The sequence below is a fragment of the Sebastes fasciatus genome, chromosome 1 (genome assembly GCF_043250625.1).
Source record: "Sebastes fasciatus isolate fSebFas1 chromosome 1, fSebFas1.pri, whole genome shotgun sequence".
NCBI classification, from domain to species: Eukaryota; Metazoa; Chordata; class Actinopteri; order Perciformes; family Sebastidae; genus Sebastes; species Sebastes fasciatus.
In genome coordinates this window covers 17,833,312-17,857,218 of record NC_133795.1, presented here as the reverse complement: position 1 = coordinate 17,857,218, position 23,907 = coordinate 17,833,312, and the positions used below count along the sequence as shown (strand labels likewise).

The 23,907-nt window shown below is 38.2% G+C and overlaps 1 protein-coding gene across 1 annotated transcript in view; it reads left to right on the top strand.

Annotated features, from left to right (window-relative positions):
- Positions 1 to 248: 248 nt before the first annotated feature.
- The window catches only part of rad18 (RAD18 E3 ubiquitin protein ligase), a 36,321-nt gene continuing 12,662 nt past the window's right edge, over positions 249 to 23,907 (top strand). The window contains exons 1-11 of the mRNA XM_074634402.1: positions 249 to 417; positions 3,321 to 3,399; positions 4,077 to 4,138; positions 4,338 to 4,408; positions 9,465 to 9,895; positions 10,826 to 10,925; positions 12,487 to 12,674; positions 13,625 to 13,695; positions 14,056 to 14,116; positions 20,556 to 20,687; positions 22,178 to 22,304. Coding sequence (XP_074490503.1) covers positions 367 to 417; positions 3,321 to 3,399; positions 4,077 to 4,138; positions 4,338 to 4,408; positions 9,465 to 9,895; positions 10,826 to 10,925; positions 12,487 to 12,674; positions 13,625 to 13,695; positions 14,056 to 14,116; positions 20,556 to 20,687; positions 22,178 to 22,304 — 1,373 coding nt within the window. The 5' untranslated portion in view covers positions 249 to 366. The remainder of the gene's footprint in view (positions 418 to 3,320; positions 3,400 to 4,076; positions 4,139 to 4,337; positions 4,409 to 9,464; positions 9,896 to 10,825; positions 10,926 to 12,486; positions 12,675 to 13,624; positions 13,696 to 14,055; positions 14,117 to 20,555; positions 20,688 to 22,177; positions 22,305 to 23,907) is intronic.

The window sequence follows — 23,907 nt, the reverse complement described above, 5'->3', positions numbered from 1 at the left end:
ACTTTAAAAAAGCCAACAAAACCGGGCAAGATCAATATCATGTGACTGTGTGTGTGCGCTTGAGAGGGGTGGAAATCAAATTAAGTCAAGATTAAAAAAAATAAGATAAAATAAAGTAAAATAAATACAAATAGATAGATAGATAGAAGTAAAAGAATGATGGATAAAAGGATGGTGTTTAATAGGATGATGGATAAAAAGTGATCCAGCATCCAGCGACACTTTAAGCGGATCTGTGCCTCATACTCAGCGGATGTCGTCACATGACGTCAGAGGCGTCCTGCATCCCTGTGAGCGGGACTTTGATTCCTGATATCAAAGTTTAGTGATTATCTCTAAATAGCTGCTCTATTTCTTTACACCATCATGGCCCAACAGATCCAAGCGGATTTACCACCTGGCCTTGCCTGTTTGAAAGTAAGTTGTTACGTTAAATATATGTATTTTAAAACGTTTCGCTAACATGGCAGCTATTAGTGTTTTTAGCTAAACGAAACCAACAACCAGTAACTAACGTTACAGTAACTAAGGTTACAGTAACTATCGTTACAGCCACCGACGTTAACTAACGATCAATACAGCTACAGATAAGTATTGATCCAGTGCTTTTTATCTACAATAGACTGACTTAACCCATGCTAATGTAACATCAGCTAACCTTATAGCTATGATGCAACAAACACAGTTGTGATTTAGTTAACATAACGTTAATCATGATCATGAGTCTATCTATTCACAATGTCTAACGTTATTTAACGTTAACGTTAACGTGTTGACGTGATGACGTTGAGAAAGAAGAGAACGTCTTAACAACACAGCATATTGTGAGCTGTGCTTGTTTCCTACTGTCCAGATGTGGCAGTAAGTCCTCTTTTCATATAAATAATGCTAAAGACACAAAACGTCTCCCTCTCACTCACATCTGAACTGTCACAAGAGTCTCTAAAAAACTAGGAGACACATAGCGTAGCCTGCAAACATACAAATATATATATATGCAAATGCACAAAAACAAATAACCCCCTCCATGTGGAATAATGGCATTTCTGGATCTGAAATCATAATTTCATATAAAAATATATAAAAAATAAAAGTAAAAATCAAAGGAACGTATTGACGTGTTGACGCTAACGTTTCCCCACCAAAACAAACACCTCAACATAGTCAAGCGTTACTTAGCTAGGAGTCATATAAGCGTTAACGCTGACTTATTTTAGCTGTGAAATATGTAACGTGAAACATACAACCACATGAGTCAAAGGATGTAGGATAGCAACCTTTAACGTTAGTTACATTGTACACAATTGATTGCGCTTGAACTTGACACTATCCAGTTAAGAGAACCCAGTAACGTGATGCTCTGATGGGGTGTGGATGGGTTTCAGGAAACTGTGTCCTTCCGTAGGAATGTGTTTGAAACTCCTAACGTTGAAATGTTCTAAATTAAAATCACAAACTCCAGTATGGAAGTTGTGTGTACCAGTCATTAAAGCTCTCTTCTTCTTTTTTCTTTTATTTATTCTGTTTTTAGATTCTGTTTTTGTGCAATATATGTTGTTGAGGCTTTCATTGTTTGTGTTTCTCTGTTTACATGTGGATTGTTGTTTGTTTCTATTCATTGATGCTGCTGTGGAGGCAGCTGATGGTGTGCAGCACTGAGTCCAAAACAAATTTCCCCAAAGGGACAATAAAGTGTATTGCATCGTATTGCATCGTATTGCATCGCATAGCATCGTATCGTATTGTATCGTATCGTATCATATCGTATCGTTTCGTATCAGGCAGTATGTTTTTGGCATCCTTGAGCAAAAATTCCATATTAACTTTTCAGCATATTGTAATTCAAGTGTTCTGAGAGAAAACTAGACTTCTGCACCTCCTCATGGCTCTGTTTTCAGGCTTTAAAAAATCTAGCCCGTGACGAGAGACTTTGGCCAATCATAGGTCATTTGAGAGAGAGAGAGCGTTCCTATTGGCTGTGCTCTGGCTGGTGGGCGTTGCTTGGTATTTCCTCAACTGATCTGGACATGGCTGCCGGGTCACAAACTTTCTCATTTTACAGCTAAACAGTACACTACAAGATGTTTCTGAAAACATTTGAGACAAGAAATAGGCATTACAGTAACAGAATATTGATTCATATTTGATCAGCGCTGCCTAGTTTGATCATTTGATCGGAGTTTGCCAGTGGTTGACAGCTGCTCAGAGGCTCGTTTTCCTGGAGGACACAGAGGCACATGATTTTTTTCAGATGACCTGTCTCAAGCACTACTGTCAGGATATAGTGACCGTTTTATAAAAATTAACTTTATGAAATCATATTTGCTCCATTTCTACCCACTGCAGCTTTAAGCAACATTTTGATTTGTTAAATTTTGTTACACTGAAATAAATGTTCTTTTGATTCTACAATATGTGAATAAAATCTCTGATTTAAAAATGCAACTCCTCTATTAAGAATGTTTACGCTAGCTTAGTTTCACCAAAAAAAGAATTATTCATGGTCAGTATTGTTGAATTTCATGCTTCCAACCTGCCATATTTTCAACAGATGAGAATGTATTATTGACAGTTTTTTGTATAATTTTTGGTTATTGCCAGACAATAAACTAGAATGGCACTTGGAGAGCGCAGACCTCCGCCAAGCTGCCTGAGTACGATTCCCCCCCCCCCCCCCCCCCCCCCCCTCTCCGTGCAGCTTGCGCCATCATCATCGTGTAATTTTGTTTATGTTGAGATCAGCTGTACGTAGCGGAGCAGCATAAAACACTTCATTCAAACTGGACAGAAACAAAGTCAAACTCACCTAAACCATCGTCGTTACTGTTTCCAACAATCACCAAGTGTGCTTTGGTCGAACTCAACTGTAATTTCACCCAGTATAATGTGGAAAAACGGCAAATCTACAGGTGTCCCTCCCTCCCTCCACCCCCTGCTCTCTCTGCAGGCAGAAGGAAAGAGGCAGGGTGATGCGTCATGAACACGTCATCAGTTACACTGCGCATGTCTTAAAGCCTGTGGTGTTAATGCACAGGCTGAGCGGAGTTATTAAAAAAAATCCCCGAAGCCAGATCATGATCCAGATCGCCACCAAAATCTAATGGATTGTTCATTGTGCCACATCCCACCCCTCCAAAAAATGTCATCCAAATCTATCTCGGACTTTTGGAGTAATCATCCAAACGGACAAACCAACAAACAAACCAACTAACAAACCAAGAAAACCAACGCCGGTGAAAACATAACCTCCTTCCTAGGAAATAATTAAGCTGTTTAATGAGTGTTTCGAGTATGCTGCTAATCACTGTGTTTTTCTACAGAATGTTGATGCCCTGCTTCGGTGTCCAATTTGCTTCGACTTCCTCAATATTTCAATGATGACTAAATGCTCTCACAACTGTAAGTAACAAGTAGAGCAGCTTTTAAGGTAGCTACTGTATAGTAGTAATCACTGTAATTAGAAGCAAAGCATTGATTGAGTAAATGAAAGCAAGGCCGCTGAGCGAGTCGTGTAAACGAGTCAAATGCAGCTGAGGGCCTTTTTAAAAAAAATAAAATGATACTTTTGAAATGAATTTCAAAGCAGTAAGAGATGAACTTGTGAATGGTTATGGATGACTTTTCAAATGAGTGGAGTCATTTTTTTTGCAGTATCCAGCCTGTTAGCTACTCGTACAAATAGTGAATGTTATCTTTGATATCGTTGTTACCACGAGCAAGAGAAGCATTCAGTAGTCATCGTGACCTTCTGCCCCTCCGGATCCTGCTGCTGTCTCTGCAGTAATAACATCCAGTGAGCTCCCTGCTTAAGTTGAAGCAAGTTTATTTTAGGTGGATGCACCTTTGCCTGCATTCATTTGTGTCCATAGAATTGTGTCCATGATTGAGCCACACTAGATGCTCCTCATATGTGGATAGAATACAGTTGTGCACTCCCGAGATTATTTTTGTTATGTGTATTGTTCGATCCAAATTGCAACTGAATAACAGCTTTGATGAAAGAAAGGAAATCCTCTGCCCGCTTGCTACCCGATTATGTTGTATAATATACACTTTGTTTGCATTTCATTTCACAGTTTGCTCCTTGTGCATCCGAAAATTCCTTTGCTATAAGCTGCAGTGTCCTGTTTGCAATACAGTAAGTATGAACTTGATTTGAATGCATAATTATAATCATATATAATTCTAATCATAATTATAACCCCAGGTCGTCATTTGCATAATCACCATTACCCTCAATATAGATAACACAATTCCAGGTCATCATCTGTAATTAATTGCATTAGTCTGATAAAGGAGACAGGATCCTTCATATCTCGCTTCTTTTTTTCTTTCAGCAAGCAGCAGAACCAGATCTAAGAACCAACCGTTTATTGGATGATTTGGTCGTAAACTTTCAAGCTGCAAGGTAACCATGCAACACATTATAAATGGTCCGTAGCAAATTGTCTTATGTGTACCCTGCGTCACCAGTAACTGTTTTTCAAAACAGTTTTATCAGGGTGAATGATAGAGCAATTACAATTCAGGGTCCTGCTATCAGTACAAGCAGTGAATATTTAAAAACATAATACTGCCCTAACCACATTTGTCCACATAAACAAATCAGCAAACTGATACATGATGCTGGAGTTACCAAGTTACTGGTTTATTAGTCCTTAGTGAACAATACCACTTATTTATCATCTAAGTACTGTTGCATTTAAGTATGTTTCTGGCCTTTTGCGCACCAGCTCAGATGGAGAACAAGGATTTAATCATTCCCTTTTGATACAGTCATCTACAAGAAACAATAGTTAATATATTTAGTGTAATTATGTTGCCCTCAGAGATACAGTAGACCAACAGAATAATGAAAAATGGCAGATCAGGAAATAAAACTTACTCCACAATCCACGTTAAGCCTCCTTACCATGAACACAGGTGCACCGCCTGAGCGTCCCTCCAGCTTGTGTCGTCACGGTTTCTAAGAACTGAAGCGGAAAAGCGATTATTGTGGTGATTTCAGGGGGATCTCATTGTTATTGGCAAGATCACAATATGTCCACAAGGGCACCAATTTCACTTTATTGCAATTTACCAGCTTTAGAGAGACACTTATAATTGCCTTCCAGTTCTGATTTTAAGGATTTTCTGTAAATCAAATGGGGATTTTGTTTTCATCAGCTGAGTTCATTCAAGGTTCTCCCTTGTATTGCACGTCAGCGTGTGTTGTGTAGCTCTAGGGGCTGATATGTTTTCATTACAGCAGGATGTAGGCATAGGGAGTGGTGTCCAGATCTGGTCTAAAGGAAATGTCTTGGTACTTTAAATTTGAGCTTTTTTTCCCTCCAGTGACAGTGGTCACAGTGTAGGAAAACATTTACTTTAACTCGACCACATGGGTGCAGCCAGCCACATGCTTGCACTCATTTGTTTGTCTTACAACAACATCAAGGTATAGTAGGTCACCCCAGCCCCTGGGATTATTTATCCCTGCTGGTTTAGGGTCATAACCTCGTTCTCATAATCCTCACTCTGAATCCCTGTTAGTCTTTTTACATTATCCATTATTCATATTCAACATTAATTATTTTTTAGTTATTCTCAGATGGATATTGGTGTTTGTTGTGTGTAGAGGTGCGTGTCTGTACAGCTGTGCGGAAGCAGCACTTTCCCGGCCACTGAAACTTGGAAGATCGAGACAGACAGACAGACAGAAGAACATGTCAGCCTGTTTCGCCGCGAAGCTTCGAATACCTTTGAATATTTCTCTTCGTAGCCCTTAAAATGGCATCCAGGACAGCCCTAACAAAAGGACAACAGAACGCACATCTCCTTAGGGATGTATATTTTGTTTTGCTCTTGATATTTCAGAAATAGATAATGGTCTATGAACAGAGTTTTATGAATGATCCATGTTTTAGGGTGCCTTCTAGTATCTGTTGAGGAAAAATAGATGAAAATAAGTCGGCTTGACTAACTGGTTCAATTTCTGTTCACCAGTGGGCATTGTCCCCCCAAAAATTCAACTAAAACTAAACTAAAATCAACAGAATTGTTTCCTCAAAGTCTGGGCTAATGCGTCAATATAACTTCTGAGCGCTGTTATCAGTCAGTAAGTTTCTCCCTTCCATCAATCGTCTCGATGTTATCGACTCTGAAAGGTCTCCCGTCGACCTGTAGACCTTCTGATTGTCATCACTGTTATGAATGAGTGGCTTACTTGGCTGCTCTTTCCCCCCGCTTTTTAATTTCCTGTTGTGTAGCACTGAGCGTCTGAAAAATGGGATTCCTTGACTTTGTCACAGAGCGTTGCTGTTATGTAGTTATAGACTTGTCTCAAACAGTTGAGAGTCATACAGGGAAGAATATTGAGATTACTCTAGCATCTGTCTATGTGGTTGTTTTTTTTCTGCTTCAGAAGTGTTTGTCGATTCCTTCTGTCATTTGGGTCACTCACATTTCTCACTGTGAGACTTTGTGGAAAACACAGCATTAGGTAGCTGTTTGCCCACGGCAATCATTTACTGCCATTGAACTAGAGGCCCATTTCTCTAGCAAACCACAGCTGTATATTATCATAGTAACCAGCTATCTTGTAGTCTCTCCTCTCACTCAGTAAACTCATTTACTAAAGTAGAAGTGGAGCTTGTACATTTGATTTTCAGACACTGCAATTTAATTAATTTAATCACCAAAAGCACAATTCTGTTATGGATACGGTACATGTTATTTCTTTGAACTTAGCAGTTTTCATTTGTAATGAGCCAGTGTCTTCATACTTCTGAACAGCTGTATTTTATGGCATTTTTTTTACTCTATCCATTACATTTAATTTTTTATGTGTTTTAGATACAAGCTAAAAACATATTTTGATATTTCTCATTGTCACTGAAATACTGTATGTTTAAATTCCTTATCAGAGTTCAGGGCTGGGCGATATGGCCAAAATCTGCTATCACGATATAGGTCATTTATAGGTCATCTCGATAACGTATAGATCATGATATTTCTGATAATTCAATAAATAAATAGTCTATATGAAATAATCACATGGTGAAGCCTATTTTTGTTTAATCCTGTGTGAATTAAATACTTGACTGAAAGTACTTAGTATTTTCCCATTTTAAAAACTTACACAATTTACACCCCACAATTTTTAAGTGAAATTATAAAGAAAAAAATAATTGATATAGACTTAACCTCTATTGCGATAGAAAAGATATAGAAAAATATATGCAATAGACATTTTTTTATCACTTTGACAATATATATCGTCATATTGCACAGCCTTATTAGAGTTGAATAATTATTGAGTGAAGTAAAGTACTAAAGTAAAGTAATCATATTATAAAATTGTATTTTGCAGAGGGTGTCCAACGGACTGGGGGCCAACAAACGTGTGTCTGTTTAAGGTCACTAACATCCAGCTTTAAAATTGCAATAGTAGCTACCCTTGAACTTAACACCCAGTTCTAATTGTAAAAGATTATTCTTGACGTTGTAGAGGGAATCAATATGGTCAGACAATTAAAGTTTAATTAGTGTGTGTAAATTAAGTAGATGGTATTGACTTGCATTTCGCTCTTTTGGTTACTACAAGTCTAGACCTGGAAGATCAATGAGACTGCCTAAACTTCTGCATCCAGCATACCCTCATACAGTATCCCGCTATTTCTATTTCATTCTTAAATCCCCAGAAAGACCTGGTTTCTTAATTATAAGTTTCCTTCCTCCCGCTGAATTGTGGATACAATCAGATTGAGCTATTGTATGTTTAGTTCAGCTGCAACTCATTCATTTCCACCTGAAATGAGTTCAAGCCATGCTGAAGCACACCTTGAATTTTATTTCTGAAGAGGAGATCTAGAATATGTTTTATATTGTGGTGCCGATGCTGGAATAAGGCAATAAAAAAATGGAATAGCACTCAAAGTTGTTAAAAGTTTCTATTGATATTTCTAGGGCTGCTCCTTCTTAGTCGATTATTTGACTAATCGGTCGTTTTGGTCTTAGTCAACTAAGATTTCTTTAGTTTATTAGTCATTTTTTATGCTTTTTCATATCTGAATGACTTATTTCTAAGACACTTATGAGCACATCACTGGCAAACACAAGATTTAAAGAGGTGCTTTTGTGTGATCTGTTGATTAACTCAACTAATCGATTAGTCAACAAAATCGTATGAGTGTTAGTCGACTAAGAATTTCTTTAGTCGAGGACAGCCTTAGATATTTCCATTATCTGCCAGTCTTAATGGACCAGGAAGATAATGTTGAACTTTATTTAAAGAGGCATTTCTTTTTGTTATATTGCCTGACAAAAAGGAACTTTTAAACCTCTTGAAATTTAATTCCTTTGGTGATCTTAAGAGTGTTTTTATCACCTGTAGCAAAGCTGCCTCGCTGCTTGTCCCCACCATTTACAGACCACTAAGAGAACATGAATTCAGATTCAGAAGAGGTAACCGAGGTCAGAATCATAACATTAGAAAAAACGTCTGTCATGACATAACTATGATGTAATATGTGTTACTAATTTTAAACACTAAGTGTACTAAGTATGTACTGAATCTCTAACAATATAGTCTGATTAGCTCCTCTGGCAGGTGTCATCTCTATGGCAACAGCCAGTAAACTGCTGGCGTACAGTAGTATTTAGAACCATTTGACACACTAAAGCGACGGAAAAGACGCGTTTGCTCAAATGAGGCAGAAACGGTTACAACTAATGGCTATAATATGTAAAGTCATAGTGGATTTGAATTGTCTAGGTTGTGTTGAGTAACAGTGCAGTTAGCATTAAAAGGAAAATAAAAAGAGTGAAATTAAAAGGTACTTTTTCATACACTTTTTGTTATTTGCTTACCTTCTCTAAAATATACTACAAAATAATTTGCTGCAATACAAAGTCCAAATGTTAGTGGCGTGACTAGTAATAGTTACCTGGCTGTATGCAGTGTTACAGATGGATGGTGGGAGGAGAGCATATGTCTTCAAGATGTTTGCAGGGAGAGAGAGGAGGTGATTCCACATCACATTTGCACAAAGCGGCTTTGGCAAGTGTGTATGTGTGTGGGTGAGCCTTCTCTAATGGGGACAGTAAGCACAAATTAGTTCTAGATATGGAAAGCAGAACATTACACACCTCATTGGTTCCATTTTATTGCAAAGTAATGGCCCAGCTGCAGTTTGTTTGCTTTCCACATTTCCAAGACCGTAGCCAAAGTGTCTACTTTTTCTCAATCCGTAGAAAAGGAGCGAGATAACTGAGCAGGTGCAGTTTAACGTCAAAGGGTTCACTTTACCGTTCGCAGTATTTATTGGCTCTTCGCTCTTTTAATGGGCGAAACCTGTTTTTTAAGAGGTCCACAAGTCCTTTACCCTACATGATATACTTTATGTAATTATACATTTGTGGCGTTGATCCATGCTGCACACGTTTTCACTCACATGCACTTTGCCTTTTCTTCTTTTTACCAGGCAGCAGTTGTCAAAAGTAAGTTTTGAATCTCCTCCAATATCGCCAAAGACCCCAGCTTCAGCTGTCAAATGCAAAACTCCCAGAGAGAGAGGCCAGAAGGGCAACAGCTCTGTTTTGAGTCACTTTTTCCAAAAGAGGCCTAAAACATCTCCCACTGAAGAAACCCAGCGAGATGGTTCTGTTGCTCAGTGTGCTCAGCGGGGGGAAATACAGACTGCACGCACACACGATACAAAAGACGCTGACCTACAATCGACAACTGCTCAATTTCCAGTGGTTGTGAAGGAAGAGCCGATGGATGTGGAGGAGGCATCTATCCAGCGTTTGATGTCAGTCAAACAGGAGGCCGGAGTCTCGCGCAGTATCGGCACCGGCGTTGAAACGGCGCATTCCTCGTCGCCATCAGAGGACGTAAAGCCCGTAATCAAAGGTGAAGCCTTTCTACCTGTGGGTTAAGAAAGCTGCATTACCCTGTGTGACTCACCGCTTCTAACTAGCTTGTTATCTCACAAACTCGCAGTCTCGCTCATTCATGTTCACAAGGCTACAGAATCTCCACAAGGGAGAGCTGTTTGGTCGTCATCAGGTCAGTTGTGTACCTGCAAAACAGCTCCTTGTTGTCGGGTAACAACAGCAGATGTAGATCTGTTGACGATGCCATCTACAGGCAAAGAAAGTAGACGATGCTGTCATTTTAATGTGCCTCACCTACAGACAATGAGAGTTATACCATTAGCTTTTTGTTTGTGTGCATTTTTAAAGGCTTTACATTCAACAGTTACGGCAACTGTGACCCAATTAACAGAACTGGATCACATTTATCCGTCATAGGTTAGCTTTTAAAAATTTGGTAGGTGAATGTCTCATTTATATCTCTTCTTATACATCTATGAAGAAGGCACAACATTTAGTTTTTCGGGCAACTCAATATAAGAGTAGTGAGCCTATAAAAGTGCTAAATTCTAAATTCTGAGCATTAATATAGCAGCAAACAACTCTATGTAAAGATATAGAGGAGTAATGTCTACCTGAGCAGAGAATGAAGTCACTCTCCCTCTGTGTGTGTTGTAATCGGAGCCTCTCCACGCTTTGTTTACATAGCCGGTCCGGCCACACATGCATGGTGGTGCATGTGAGTCTCAGTGTGTGCCACACTGACTAGCTAATCGCCGCCGCTCTGCACTGCGCTCATACGCCAGTTACCGCTGATAACAGTGTCGTCCCTGAAAGACGCACGATTACAAAGTCTACTTCTTCGAGCTTCAAACTTCTGGCGTGAGCTTAAGCAATCTGAAAATGTATCTCATACTTTTCACAGAATTAAGCTGCTAATAATATCTTGTGTATTTCTTTTTTGCAGTGGATTGCCCTGTGTGTTCTGTAAGTGTGCCACAGCAGTTTATCAACAAACATCTGGACACGTGTCTTACCAGAAGAGAGAAGAAGGAAAGCTTAAGGAGGTAAAATACCCACTTAACTGATGATCACTTAAACGCAGGCTCTCTGTTGGTGTTTGTTCAACCTGTAGTGCTCTATAGGGAAGTGGGATGTAAGTAAAATACACTGCATAGATTTCCTGAAGATTAGAATGATGAGAGAAGTGTAAAGGTTAGGGCAAATTTTCAAGCATTTTGTCTTTCAAATTTGATTATAAACGTAGGGATAAGTTGAGATTTTACGAGCAGTTTTGTGTTCGGGCGATTTCTGGACCAACAATTGAGACTGCAGTCTGCACCTGAAACGTCTGCTGTTTACATACCCTAGTCCCTTGACTTCTGACCTCAAGATATGTGAATGAAAATGGGTTCTATGGGTACCAACGAGTCTCCCCTTTACAGACATGCCCACTTTATGATAATCACATGCAGTTTGGGGCAAGTCATAGTCAAGTCAGCACACTGACACACTGACAGCTGTTGTTGCCTGTTGGGCTTCAGTTTACCATGTTATGATTTGAGCATATGCTAAATGCAGTACCTGTGAGGGTTTCTGGACAATATGTGTCATTGTTTTGTGTTGTTAATTGAGTTCCAATTATAGATATATACATACAATTGCATAAAGCAAACATATTTGCCCACTCCCATGTTGATAAGAGTATTAAATACTTGACAAATATATTATTATATATTACATATTATAGACATGTACACATCTTATTTAACTATCTTATTCTAGAACAATATACATAGTAGGGCGTACCATCAGTTGACTTTATATGCACACTTTTTCTGGCGTCTGTTCTTTGCACTGTCTAAGAAGATCATTTCCACTGAAAGTGCCTGTGTATTTACTTCTGGATGAAATAAAGGGATGATGATGATTCATTTTCTGTACACTAGAGCATTCACTAAGTGTTAATACACTTTTGTTTGATTAAAATGGCAGAATTACTGCAACTGTACAATTGGAATTATTACTAGATTTGTAGTATTACCATCATCAACCGGGCTACTCGTCTTGCTGAAGACCAGGTCTGTGACATAATTTGACAGATTGATCCTTGTTAGTGGCCTTTGAAACATTTTCCAGCGTGATTAACGACCCATGCAGCGATTATGAGGTTTTGTTATTTGGTCCTTTTTGTAGCAGTGCAAAAGACTTAATCTGGAGTAGACCTTGATGTCATAATGACGTATTAGAGGTTTTAATATACTAGCCTTATGTAGCCAGCCTGTATGTAATAATTTACACTTAATGTCTTATATTCAAGACCAAGTATATATTATAATATAACGCGTTTGACGGCCTTGTCTGAATTTAACAGCACTATAGATCATCAGAGGTGTGTTCCTTCACCGGGCTGACAAATGGCATCCGTTATATACCATTAATCATGTCATCAATATCATTTTGTTATGAGCTCAGCTGAGGTGGCCACTGTGTGATGTATTCTATTTCTTTTCTGCCTTGTGATGTCAAAGACTTGCTGATGTAGAAGTTTATTACAGCCGAGCACAGAAATGCCCGCCACCATATCTGGTGACTTCTGAAATAAACTAATTGACATGTGTGTTGCAGCTCCATTGGCAATGCGAGGCGTCCAATGACGAAGCTTGTGTACAACCTGCTTTCCATTCAGGAGCTGAAGAGGAGGCTGAAGGAGTGCCATCTCTCAATGCAGGGTTCTCGAGACCAGCTCATCAAAAGACACCAGGAGTTTGTCCAAGTATTCAACGCCCAGTGTGATTCCCTAAACCCAAAATCAGGTGAGGGCACTTGGTCCATTATACCATAACGGTGATACTGGCTGTGTCCAAAATCCCTCACTACTCACTATAGTGGACTATATAGTGAGTTTGCCGCTTTGTAGTGCTGCCCGAATGTATAGTGAGGATTATTATACCCTATATAGTGGACTCAAAGTATCCCACAATGCATTGTGAAAAGTAGTGGACAACGATTGTCACTAACTGAGCACTATATACCATCATGCATTGCTCTGAAGGAAAATGGACAAGAGGAAAGAGCAGCGTGATTGAGACAAATCCATGAGTTGTGGCGTGAAAATCACAACACAGACAGCCACAAAGTACTTTGTATTTTTTAATTTGGGAAAATACGCTTATTGCCCCCACATTCACACCTGCCGTTAATTTGTACCTTTCACAATAAAAGCCTAGACATGTGCGCGGCATCACTGCTGCTTACCATGGAGGAAAATAGCTTAGATATATATTCATCAAACAAAACTACATGTCAGCATTTACAGTGTTATGGATGGTCTACCAGCAGCAGCAGATGTTGACCTGGCACGTTTTAATTGTACAACAGCAATGACGTAATTAACGGCACTGAGAAAATGACCTGAGTAGTGTCCCAAAGTGTTTTTTCATTTTGCCGATAAGCTCATTGTTTAGTTCTCTATACAGTCTGCTAGATAGAACTCCCTGGATAGTGAGAGAGCAGTGAATGAGGACAATGGGACACAACCACTGTGGACTCACTGAGGACAAAATGATTTTACATCCATAAAGATGTTGTTTTCTTATAGGGTAATACAGTTTGTGTTTTTCTTTACTGGCATCCACAGGAATGCTTCAATTTTGAACAGCGACCTCGCGGGTCAAAGCATTTTGTGTTTGATAGCACAATTCATATAACGGGCAATATTTGTGATCTCAAGAGAAATAAAGATTTGTATTTCTTCTGTCATCAGCTGAAGATATTGCCAAAGATTTGGAGGCCAATGAGAAGATCAGGAATCAACTGCAGGGGAAAGCCAAACCTGTGCGTATGAACTGCTTAAAGGGATATCTTGTTGGCTGGAATTGTACTATTATTTTTCCTCTTAAGTGTACCCTGTGGAGTTTATTTTTATTTTTTATTTATTTTTTACCACTAGTGGTACTGTAGAACAATATTTTGATGAGGTATTGAGACTTGGTGGCTATAATGTGCCATAAACAGTGGGAGGTCTGCATTGCATGCAGGAAATGCATTCAGTGTGTTTATGGTAAAAATGTTACTTTAAAAATGTCACACCTTTTGAGAACTTAAACCAAGCTATAGGGCAGTCGCTTTGCAAATATTCCTGTGTTTTTTCATTGATGGTTAATGCTAATGTATATTCTTTTTGTCAATTCAAAGGTCATGGTTTTCACAAAGAATCAATCTGAGAAGGAGATTAATGAGGTGCATTCAAATTACAGTAAGTGATTTTTCTTTTTCAGGACAATTTCACTATGAATGTGTTGACACCTCAGGGGTTTGACTCACTAAGCTGGCGACTAAAAAATGAAATTACAACATCAAATCTTGTACCCATACTCACTAATATCAAATAATGCATGATTGCCTGAGAATACATTTGTTTTAAAGCCAAGGTTGTTTATTAGAGGATTTTTATGATTTTTTTTTTATCATAATGAACTTCATTTGATAAAAAACATTAAATCTTGTGGATATCATACCTTTACCTCATCGCTGAGAAAAAAGGTATAGATTAAACTTAAAGCTGTCAAAGTTAATGTGATAATAACTCGTTTTTCAGTTGTAGCAGACTCAGTTTTAAAGCTAGAGTGAAGAAACTGGCATCATATGAAACTAGAAAACCTAAGGAATCTATTGGTACCAACCATGTCGTACGAGCTTGTCGTGTCATGGCCATTTTCAAAGGGGTCCCTTGACCTCTGACCTCAAGATATGTGAATGAAAATGGGTTCTATGGGTACTCACGAGTCTCCCCTTTACAGACATGCCCACTTTATGATAATCACATGCAGTTTGGGGTAAGTCATAGTCAAGTCAGCACACTGACACACTGACAGCTGTTGTTGCCTGTTGGGCTGCAGTTTGCCATGTTATGATTTGAGCACATTATTTGTGCTTTTTGAAAAAAAACAACTTAACAAATCTCCCTTTAAGGTACATTTTGAACAGATAAAAATGTGCTATTAATTTGTGATTAATCACGATTAACTATGGACGAACATGCGATTAATCGTGATTAAATCTTTTAATCGATTGACAGCCCTAATTATACTATGACCCCCAGTTCCTTGTAGCCGTATGGCCAAACTGAGTCCAACTGTGTGGTTCTGTTACAAAAGTGTATGCATGCTTTCTTCTGTAGAAAAAGTCACATCGGAAATGCAAAATGTTTTTATCTCAGAGAGATGGACGACCTCTTTCCAAAGTTTGAATTTGTTTTCGAACTCTAGTTGAATTAGCCCAATTTGTTTTCACCGAAATGGTGTGTAATGTTGCTTTCTCCTTTTTCCTGACACGATATATTTCACAGCACTTAAAAACTAATGCTGGAAAACACTTTGGTGTTCTTTTCCATTCCGCTGGAGTGGTACACGCTACTGCTCTCGTAAGAGTTACGGACGGCTGAGAGTCATATTCGGTTCACCACTTTCAAAGACAAGGCTGTTCAACATGAGCATGCAATGTAACACGTCTACTTCTCATTTAGGACAAGACAGCATAGCTAGAAAATAACTTATATTTTATCATATATTCTAATATATAGCTTCACTTTTGTAACACAATTTATCTCGATATTTAAGGCATTCTCTATGGACTCGTTTCAAAGAGGGATATTTCGCACAGAACCTTACTTAAGGCTAAACAGCCTTTATTAAAGTAACCAGATATACACAGAATCACAGTGCATGTACAAACGCGTTGCATCATTCAAAATTTACCATCTATTGTAGGACTGCATTATTATGGCCAAAATGCTAATTTCAATTATTTTGATCAATATTGAGATCCCGATTATTATCCCGATTATTCGTAGATTTTATGGACAAAATATTTTATTGCAATTTTACATTTAAAGAAACGGAGCGCTGCTTTCACTTCCATGTTGGGCTACATTCCAACTGTTAAAAACTCTAAATATTATCCTTTTACATTATTACTGTCTTCTATAGTGGTTATTTGCATAAGAAAACAAAATTCAAATGATTAGGAAATAAATAATAGTATTTATATTTAAATATTTGCTTTGATTAAAAAAAATCTTGGCATCAGTAGTTTTAATGATTTGTTATAAGTTGCTTAGAGCAAGTGTTAGGAAGTCTTTAATATCTATTTTATATTTCTGTGAAAACATCTCCTTCAAACAACTGGATTCATTCAAGTTTCTCGCCAAAAAACTACATTTTACAAGATTACATTTGAACGCATCATTATAGCGTTATAATTTACCATCGCCTAATAGTCATTTTTACCGAGTAGAGCTTGAACACACCATAACATGCTCTGTGCTGTAGGCCGGTCACAGTGATTACTGCACTGTAATCGGCTGCTGACTGATGTTGCATCTCTAGCTGTTAGTTTAGGAAGCACTTGATTCATGCAGCAGAGTTTTCTATGAGTGGAGCATTTTAAACATCTATATTGCAGGCGATCGTGTTCATTTAATTGTGGGAAGCAAAAATCGTCATCGTGATTAATATTCAATTAATTGTGCAGCCTTAATCTACTGCACTAACTCCATCTAACTATTACCTCTTCTTTGAGACTAAACTTTTATTCCTTTGTCTTCTTGTATTTCATTTTCCTTTTCATTGCCTTTTTAATTTATTCTATGTCTTATGCAGTGCTCTGGGAAGTGCCTTTCATTTGAAAGGTCTTATACAAATAAACCTTGCCTTGCCCTCACACTCACACTTATACTCATGAGACAAGAGCAGGAATTGAAGGCAGCACCTTAGATTTGATCAGTTTCCCTCAGGACATTTCTTAACAGAGGTGCGAAGCATTGAAACACTAACACTTGCTCCTTTTCTCTGAAGGTTTATGTTTTATTCCATTAAAGAGTATATAAAATCTCTGCTTTGAAATGGTGTCTGAAATCCTGTTTGATGATTTAAATCTTCTGTTAGAATACCTCAAACTATGAAATGGCAAAAAAAAATTTTTCGCAACATGTTTCTATTAGGGCTGTCAGTCTATTAAAATTTCGAATCGCAATTAATCGCATGATGGTCCATGATTAATTGCAAATTAATCACACATTTTTTATCTGTTCCAAATGTACCTTAAAGGGAGATTTGTGAAGTATTTAATACTCTTATCAAGATGGGAGTGAGCAAATATACTTCCTTTATGCAAATGTATGTATATATTTATTATTGTAAATTAATTAACAACACAAAACATTAACAAATATTGTCCAGAAACCCTCACAGGTACTGCATTTAGCATACAAAAATATGCTTGAATCATAACATGGCAAACTCAAGCCAAACAGGCAACAACAGCTGTCAGTGTGCTGACTTGACTAGGATTTGCCCCAAACTGCATGTGATTATCATAAAGTGGGCATGTCTGCAAAGGGGAGACTCGTGGGTACCCATAGAACCCATTTATATACACATATCTTGATATCAGAGGTCAAGGGACCCCTTTGAAAATGGCCATGCCAGTTTTTCCTCGCCAAAATTTAGCGCAAGTTTAGAGCGTTATTTAATCTCCTTCCCGACAAGCTAGTATGACATGGTTGGTACCAGTGAATTCCCTAGGTTCTCTAGTTTCACTTGCAATTGCGTTAATGCATTAAAGAAATAAGTGGCGTTAAAATGAATTTGACAACCCTAATTTTTATCGAACTAAATATTCTGCTTCAATCCATATTTGTTGCCGTTTAGCCTTTCAAAAATAACATTTTCACCGTAGTAAAAAAAAAACTGTTTGTTCTCCCACTTGCCGTACAGAAAGGGTGGCACAGACCTGTATTTAACAGGGCGGTCTAGCAGCAATCTAACAGCAACATAAATTACATTTATATAACCACAATAACAAAAAAGGGTGATGATGTCATAAAATGTGACGACAGACATTCAAAGCTTCATTTGAAAACCTCAATAGAGGCTTTGAATGTAAAAACAAAATGACATTAGGTACATCCCTACAGGACTCCCCACAATTATTGCCAGCAGAACAATACAGGACACAAACTTCGTCTAGGAAGGTTTTGGAAGAGTTATATTGGAGATAGATGCCTCAGAAAATGCCTAAAGATTAGATTCACTTTGGGCATCTTAATGACAACCTGCCAATCTCCAAAGCATAGGCTTTTAGACCCATCAATGCATTTATTTTTTTCCGTTTCGAGGCAGCTAGCTCAGTAGGAAAATCCACCAGAGACCTGAATCTCGCTTGAGAGGTAATCCATCTGCATGACGTTATTTCTGTCAAATTTGAGAAATTGTTGCATGGTAATGCAGTGGAGTGTTCTTCAAGAAACTGAAGAGGCAGTATTCAGAAGATTGCATACTTTTGTGTCTCCAACAACATCATTACTATTTAGCATATTCAGTGCGTCACCTAGCCGTAATCGCAATCTTACTTTATTCAGTCTAGAAGCCCTCCATTAGGAGCCAGCCTCATATACCTTCCATGAGGCATTACCAGCTTCAGAAACAAGCTGAATTGCTGTGTCTTCAGTGAGTAATTTAGCAGCAAGGGGTGGAATGGAAATGTAAAAGAGATTCTTGCCTGAGTGTATATAATACTGAAGACTTTTCTTTTATTATGATTTGTAGGGTTACTTGGCTATTTAAGAGTCCATATTAAATGTTTTTTTTTTCCATTTGCTATAAGCTCATAGAAAATCCCTTGGAGACACATATAGATGCACAGAAATCTAGGACAGGACTGTGTTTTTTATCCTCTGGGCAGAGGTCAAGCAAAAACAGCAGCATTAGAGAACATTATCCGAAGTCATGTTGTCATGGTTGAACGAGATAAAACAAACTTGCTGGAAATAATTCTGCAGCACTAACTTTTAAAGTGCCTGAAAAATGGATGTGACTCACAGGAGGTAGGGCCTATAAATAGCTGCACTGCCGTGATAACCTCTTGATTTATCAGAGGAGGATGTGGATGACTCACTCTGCCACAGTGGGAATGGTGAATGAGCAGACACGAAGGTGAAAGCGGCAGACACGCATCCACACCCCGAATCCACCGGGTGCTTCCAGCCTTTAATGTGACATATTCTTTTAGTGGTTATACAATAAGTAGCTGGTTTGTCAGAAGACATTGTCACAACCCAGAATAAGTACACGGAAAAGTCCTGCTTTGTGAGACCATCCCCTGACAACTTTGATATGTGCTTCCCGACTGAACACAAATGATGTGACTGGAGTAACACCCTTAGTGGCCACTGTTAAAGTTTATCCACTATCCGGCAATGTTAAAGATGCAATTTTGACCTATTGCATTTTGCAATACCTGATGGAGTCCATTGTAAAGCTGTGTGTACTAGTGTTCCTGCATGCCTTATGTCTCTGAAATGAACCTGGTGCATGATAGGGCTACACAATTAATCAAATATTAATCGTGATCACTATTTTGGCTTCCCACAATCAAATGAACATGATTGACTGCGATGCTGATGTTAAAAATGTGTGCTCCGCTCATAGAAAACTCTATCAAATCAAGCGCCTCCTAAATTAACAGCCAGCCTTCACCCTTCACTTTTTGGGAGCTGTCTTGCCACTATGTGCGCGCCCTACAGCGGCAGCCTGAGAAAGACTTACCTGAATGTTGTGGCTGCAGTCCAGAGCAGAAGAGTAATATACTGTACGTTACTCATTTTGCCAACGAGAAAACGAAAATGCAATGAATCAAAAAAGGTGTATTTTGATGCAAAGAGGTGTTACTTAGCAGGAATGTAGCACAACATGGAAGTGAAAGCAGTGCTCTTTTGATTTAAATGTGAAAATGCAATAAAAATATTTTGTCCCTAAAATCATTGAATAATCATGATAAATAATTGTGATCTCAATATTGATAAAAAATAATCGTGATTATGATTTTGGCCATAATCGTGCAGCCCTAGTGCATGAGACGTTACCATCATTTATAACCCACAAAATGGCACAACTCAGTGTAATCCTCACAAGCCTGCAAAATAAAAAGCTACTACAAATGCTGATCACACTACAGTAGTGTTAATTGCAGTGTTTTGGCATGAAGGTTTTTTCTTTTCTTTCCTCTTTCTGTCAGTTCCGTCTCTGTTCTCCTGTCTTTGTTTATATGAACATCACATTTGCAGATGATTATGTGGAAGGTGATTAAATCCTTTTATTTATTTTTTGATCACTGCCAAAACGTAACTTTTCTTCTTCTTCTTTTGCGTCCATTCACATTCGGTTATAATATCTTTTCAATGACTGTTTGGCCTCCACTGCAGTGATAAAAGGATTTTGTTGCCACAGTGATCTCATCTTGGAGCTTGCATCTTTTTTACTTCAAATAAAGAAGCTAGTGAATAAAATCTTGTATTTTCACAAATCTATTCAACCTTTCATGGTTGAAACTCATCATTTCCAAGTCCAAATATGAATGTGATTGGCCTGATGCGTTTCAGATACTGTTATCGCACAAAGAAAAATGAGTCCGCATTCATTATAAATATTAATACGTTTTCCCAAAGGACATTCTTTACAGTTGCCTTTTCCTGGGTGGTTATTTCTTTATATTATTTTTGTTAATGCACCACTAGGTGGGCTGTCCACTTTACATTATTATCAACTTTGTAACCCTAACTTTAAATGATAAAATGTAGCGTTGCATTAAGCTCATTGACTTAAACTGTTCAACCATATATCCTATTTTGCCTGCAGGGAAGCAGCACAGCAGTGACTTTTCCCGCCTGATTGCCCAGGTTCGGTGTCGCCTAGAGACGACCAGGCAGCCTCGTGTCAAACAGGAAGTCATTGGGGAAGGAGAGGATACACAGAAATCACACTCTGCAGGTACTGCAACACTCATTAACTTTTTCAAGGAATAAAATATATTCTAGCCACGGGACATTTTTAAGCATTTCCGGAACCCTTCAGCATAAGTTACCTGATCCCCATGGTAACGCCATTGATTGCTTCGTGGCAATTGTTTTATTTTTTTAAAACAATATGCAAAGTCAGCCATGCGATTTAGCTTGACGGGGTTGTTGTGACTCCATGCTGGGTGTGAGTGTAGGAGAGCGAATAAAGTGCATTCAATTTATTGTTCCATCCATATTCACAATGTGACTGCTCTCCATGGTTAGGCACATCAGCCAAGGCCGGATACAGATGTGTCAATAATGGTAATCAGTGTTGGTGTATTTTCATGCATTTTGAGAACAATTTACCAACAATTTAAGTGCAGAATGACTGAATGTCAGCTGGAAAAAGTTAGGAACCTTTGTGTTGGTAATTTATAATAGCACTTTTTAGTCTTGAAAATCAGTAAAAACAATTATATTTTCCATATATTGTTTAATTTAATCAGTTATTGCAATTAAAAGAGGCGTAAACCTGCAGTCGGTAGAATTGAAGCAAATATGATTAAAAAAAGTTATTGTTATACAACAGTCACTATATCCTGCAAGTAGTGCATGAGACAGGTAATCTGAAAAAAATCATGTGTCTCTGTGTCCTCCGGTGCTCCTAACGGTATCTGCAAGCTTTCACAGACCGAAGGAAAACAACCAATCGGAGCTGATCTGGAGCTTGCCGTCTCTGGGCAGTTGTCAATCAGGAACATCTTGTAGTGTACTGTTTAGCTGTAAACTGATATAGTTTGTGACCCGGCAGCACCGCACACCAGCCGGAGCAAACTTTCTCATTTTACAGCTAAACAGTACACTACAAGATGTTTCTGAAAACATTTGAGACAAGAAATAGTCATTACAGTAACAGAATATTGATTCATATTTGATCAGCGCTGCCTAGTTTGACCATTTGATCGGAGATCGCGAGTGATTTACAGCTGCCTCTGTTGAATGAACAGCCAATAGGAACGCTCTCTCTCTGAAATGACCTGTGATTGGCCAAAGTCTCCCGTCAGGGGCTAGATTTTTTTAAAGCCTGAAAACAGAGCCATGAGGAGGAGCAGAAGTCTAGTTTTCTCTCAGAACACTTGAATTACAATATGCTGAAAGGTTATTATGGAATTTTTGACCAATGATGCTAAAAATATTCTGCCTACTGCAGGTTTAATTGCCTTAATTAAAAAAGGCACTCACAAAAAGACTGCCTGACACTGTCCACTCACTGTGGGAGAGGCTAGCTATATGTGATAGTCCCAACAGGACTTTAAATCGGCTTTTTACCATTGAAAATATATGAAAATCTGGTGTCCAAAGGACACTAGGTTTTCAGGGCCATTCATTTCATGCACATCAGTTTTGACAGGTCATTTCTCCACTGTTTGATTCTCTCATGGTGTCTGACACGATGATATATATTTTCTCCTCCTCCAGATCAAGTTGCAGAATCAAAAAGCTGCTCAGTGATGAAGGTAGAAGATGGAGAATCTGACGCGGAGCCATCTGCAAGAACAATTGAATTGTCATCCAGCCCCGCTTACAGTGACGTTTCCATCAGCAGGTGAGCCCTAGATAATGGACACATCCTGATTCACTTTATAGTAGGTGACACCCTCACAGCTTGTTGTCAAGGGGTCAGTCCTTTTCATGCTAAAGAAAAGAGACATGCTTGTTTTTGACTACTTTTCTACAGTTGAATATGTCTTAAGTGTAATTTCACATTGATAATGATAAAAGAAGGGTTTGGACCTTGAACGCCTCTCTGATTTGTTTTGAAAAAACAGCGCTTCCTCTTATAACACTTACAATTCATAAATCCTTGTTTAGGATATCGCTGACTATTTTCATTTCAGAAATATGATAGCATTTATTTTTCAAGGCTCTTCTGTGGCATTCGCAGGACAGCATTATATTAAACAATAAACTGGCACTCACATTACAAAATAACTTTCATTGTTTTGGGTAAACATGAAATGACTTGAATTGAATAGACAATGTGAGCTTCCTTGCATGGCGTCTTTTTGATGGCACTACATCCTTGATTAAAAAATGAATGAGGCTCAATCATCACACCACATAGGTATTGGACATTTTCTTTCAGCCTTTATATTCCACTCCTACAATTCATTCAACTAAATTGTATCTTGCTGTGGCCCTGCAGGGAAATACGTCATGCCTGTTATCGAAAGAGGAATAATAATTAGCTTTTACGTGCGATACAAATGGCACATATTCTATTTAAATGTCGTGGGTTGATTATTCTGAATGTAAATCAGAACATAAGACACTCCAGTTAACATTAGCCGTCCTTTTTTTTGCAATTTTGCATTCAGAAAGCCCAGATTTCCCAACAAAATCATCTGCTTTATTTCAGGTCTTATCTCTAATCAAGTATGAAAGGGCATTCGTGCGAAATCATTCAGGTGTGTAGCCTGAGCTTGAATATAGCCTTGATTATAATTACAAACAGCAAAGATGACTTCTCTAAATAAAGCCTAACAACCAAAATCTGCATCTGAGACTCGGGAACCTGACGAGCTCCTTCGCCACACCTTTAAAACTAATATTACAGTTTTTCTCGATTGTTTACACACATTTTCTGAAAGCATGCCTCATACTCTCAGAACTCTACACACAAATCAAAAAACACACACACAATGGGCAGAACCCCTCAATTCTCCTGCAAAATGAAACTTTACATTCAAAACAATGTTATTTCTTCTCAAAATGGTATTTTGTTTTCAAATGACACACACACACCATCATATGAATAGACATTTATAAGAACCAGTTGAACACTGATGTGCTCAATGTAAAACACTATGATGAATGGAAAACACTTCTTCTCCATTCATCATGATGACTCAGGCCTTTTTTTTGTTCAGTGTTACACTTACTACAGACAGTACATACATAAGTGTGTTGTAAAATATTTTAGAATATTGTTTTTATACTCAGAACACACAAATACACGGTAACAAATATATTTTATTTCCCCCACAAAAACAATGTACACAGTGAACATCCCAACCAACACAAAGTTGCACATACAGTGGTCTACATACAAAACAACAGAAGAATTTACTGTATACAGTTACTGTAAAAAAAACTATGCTGCATCCTCTCTTCTGTTTCGGTCTGGCCACAGCACCTCATCCACATCA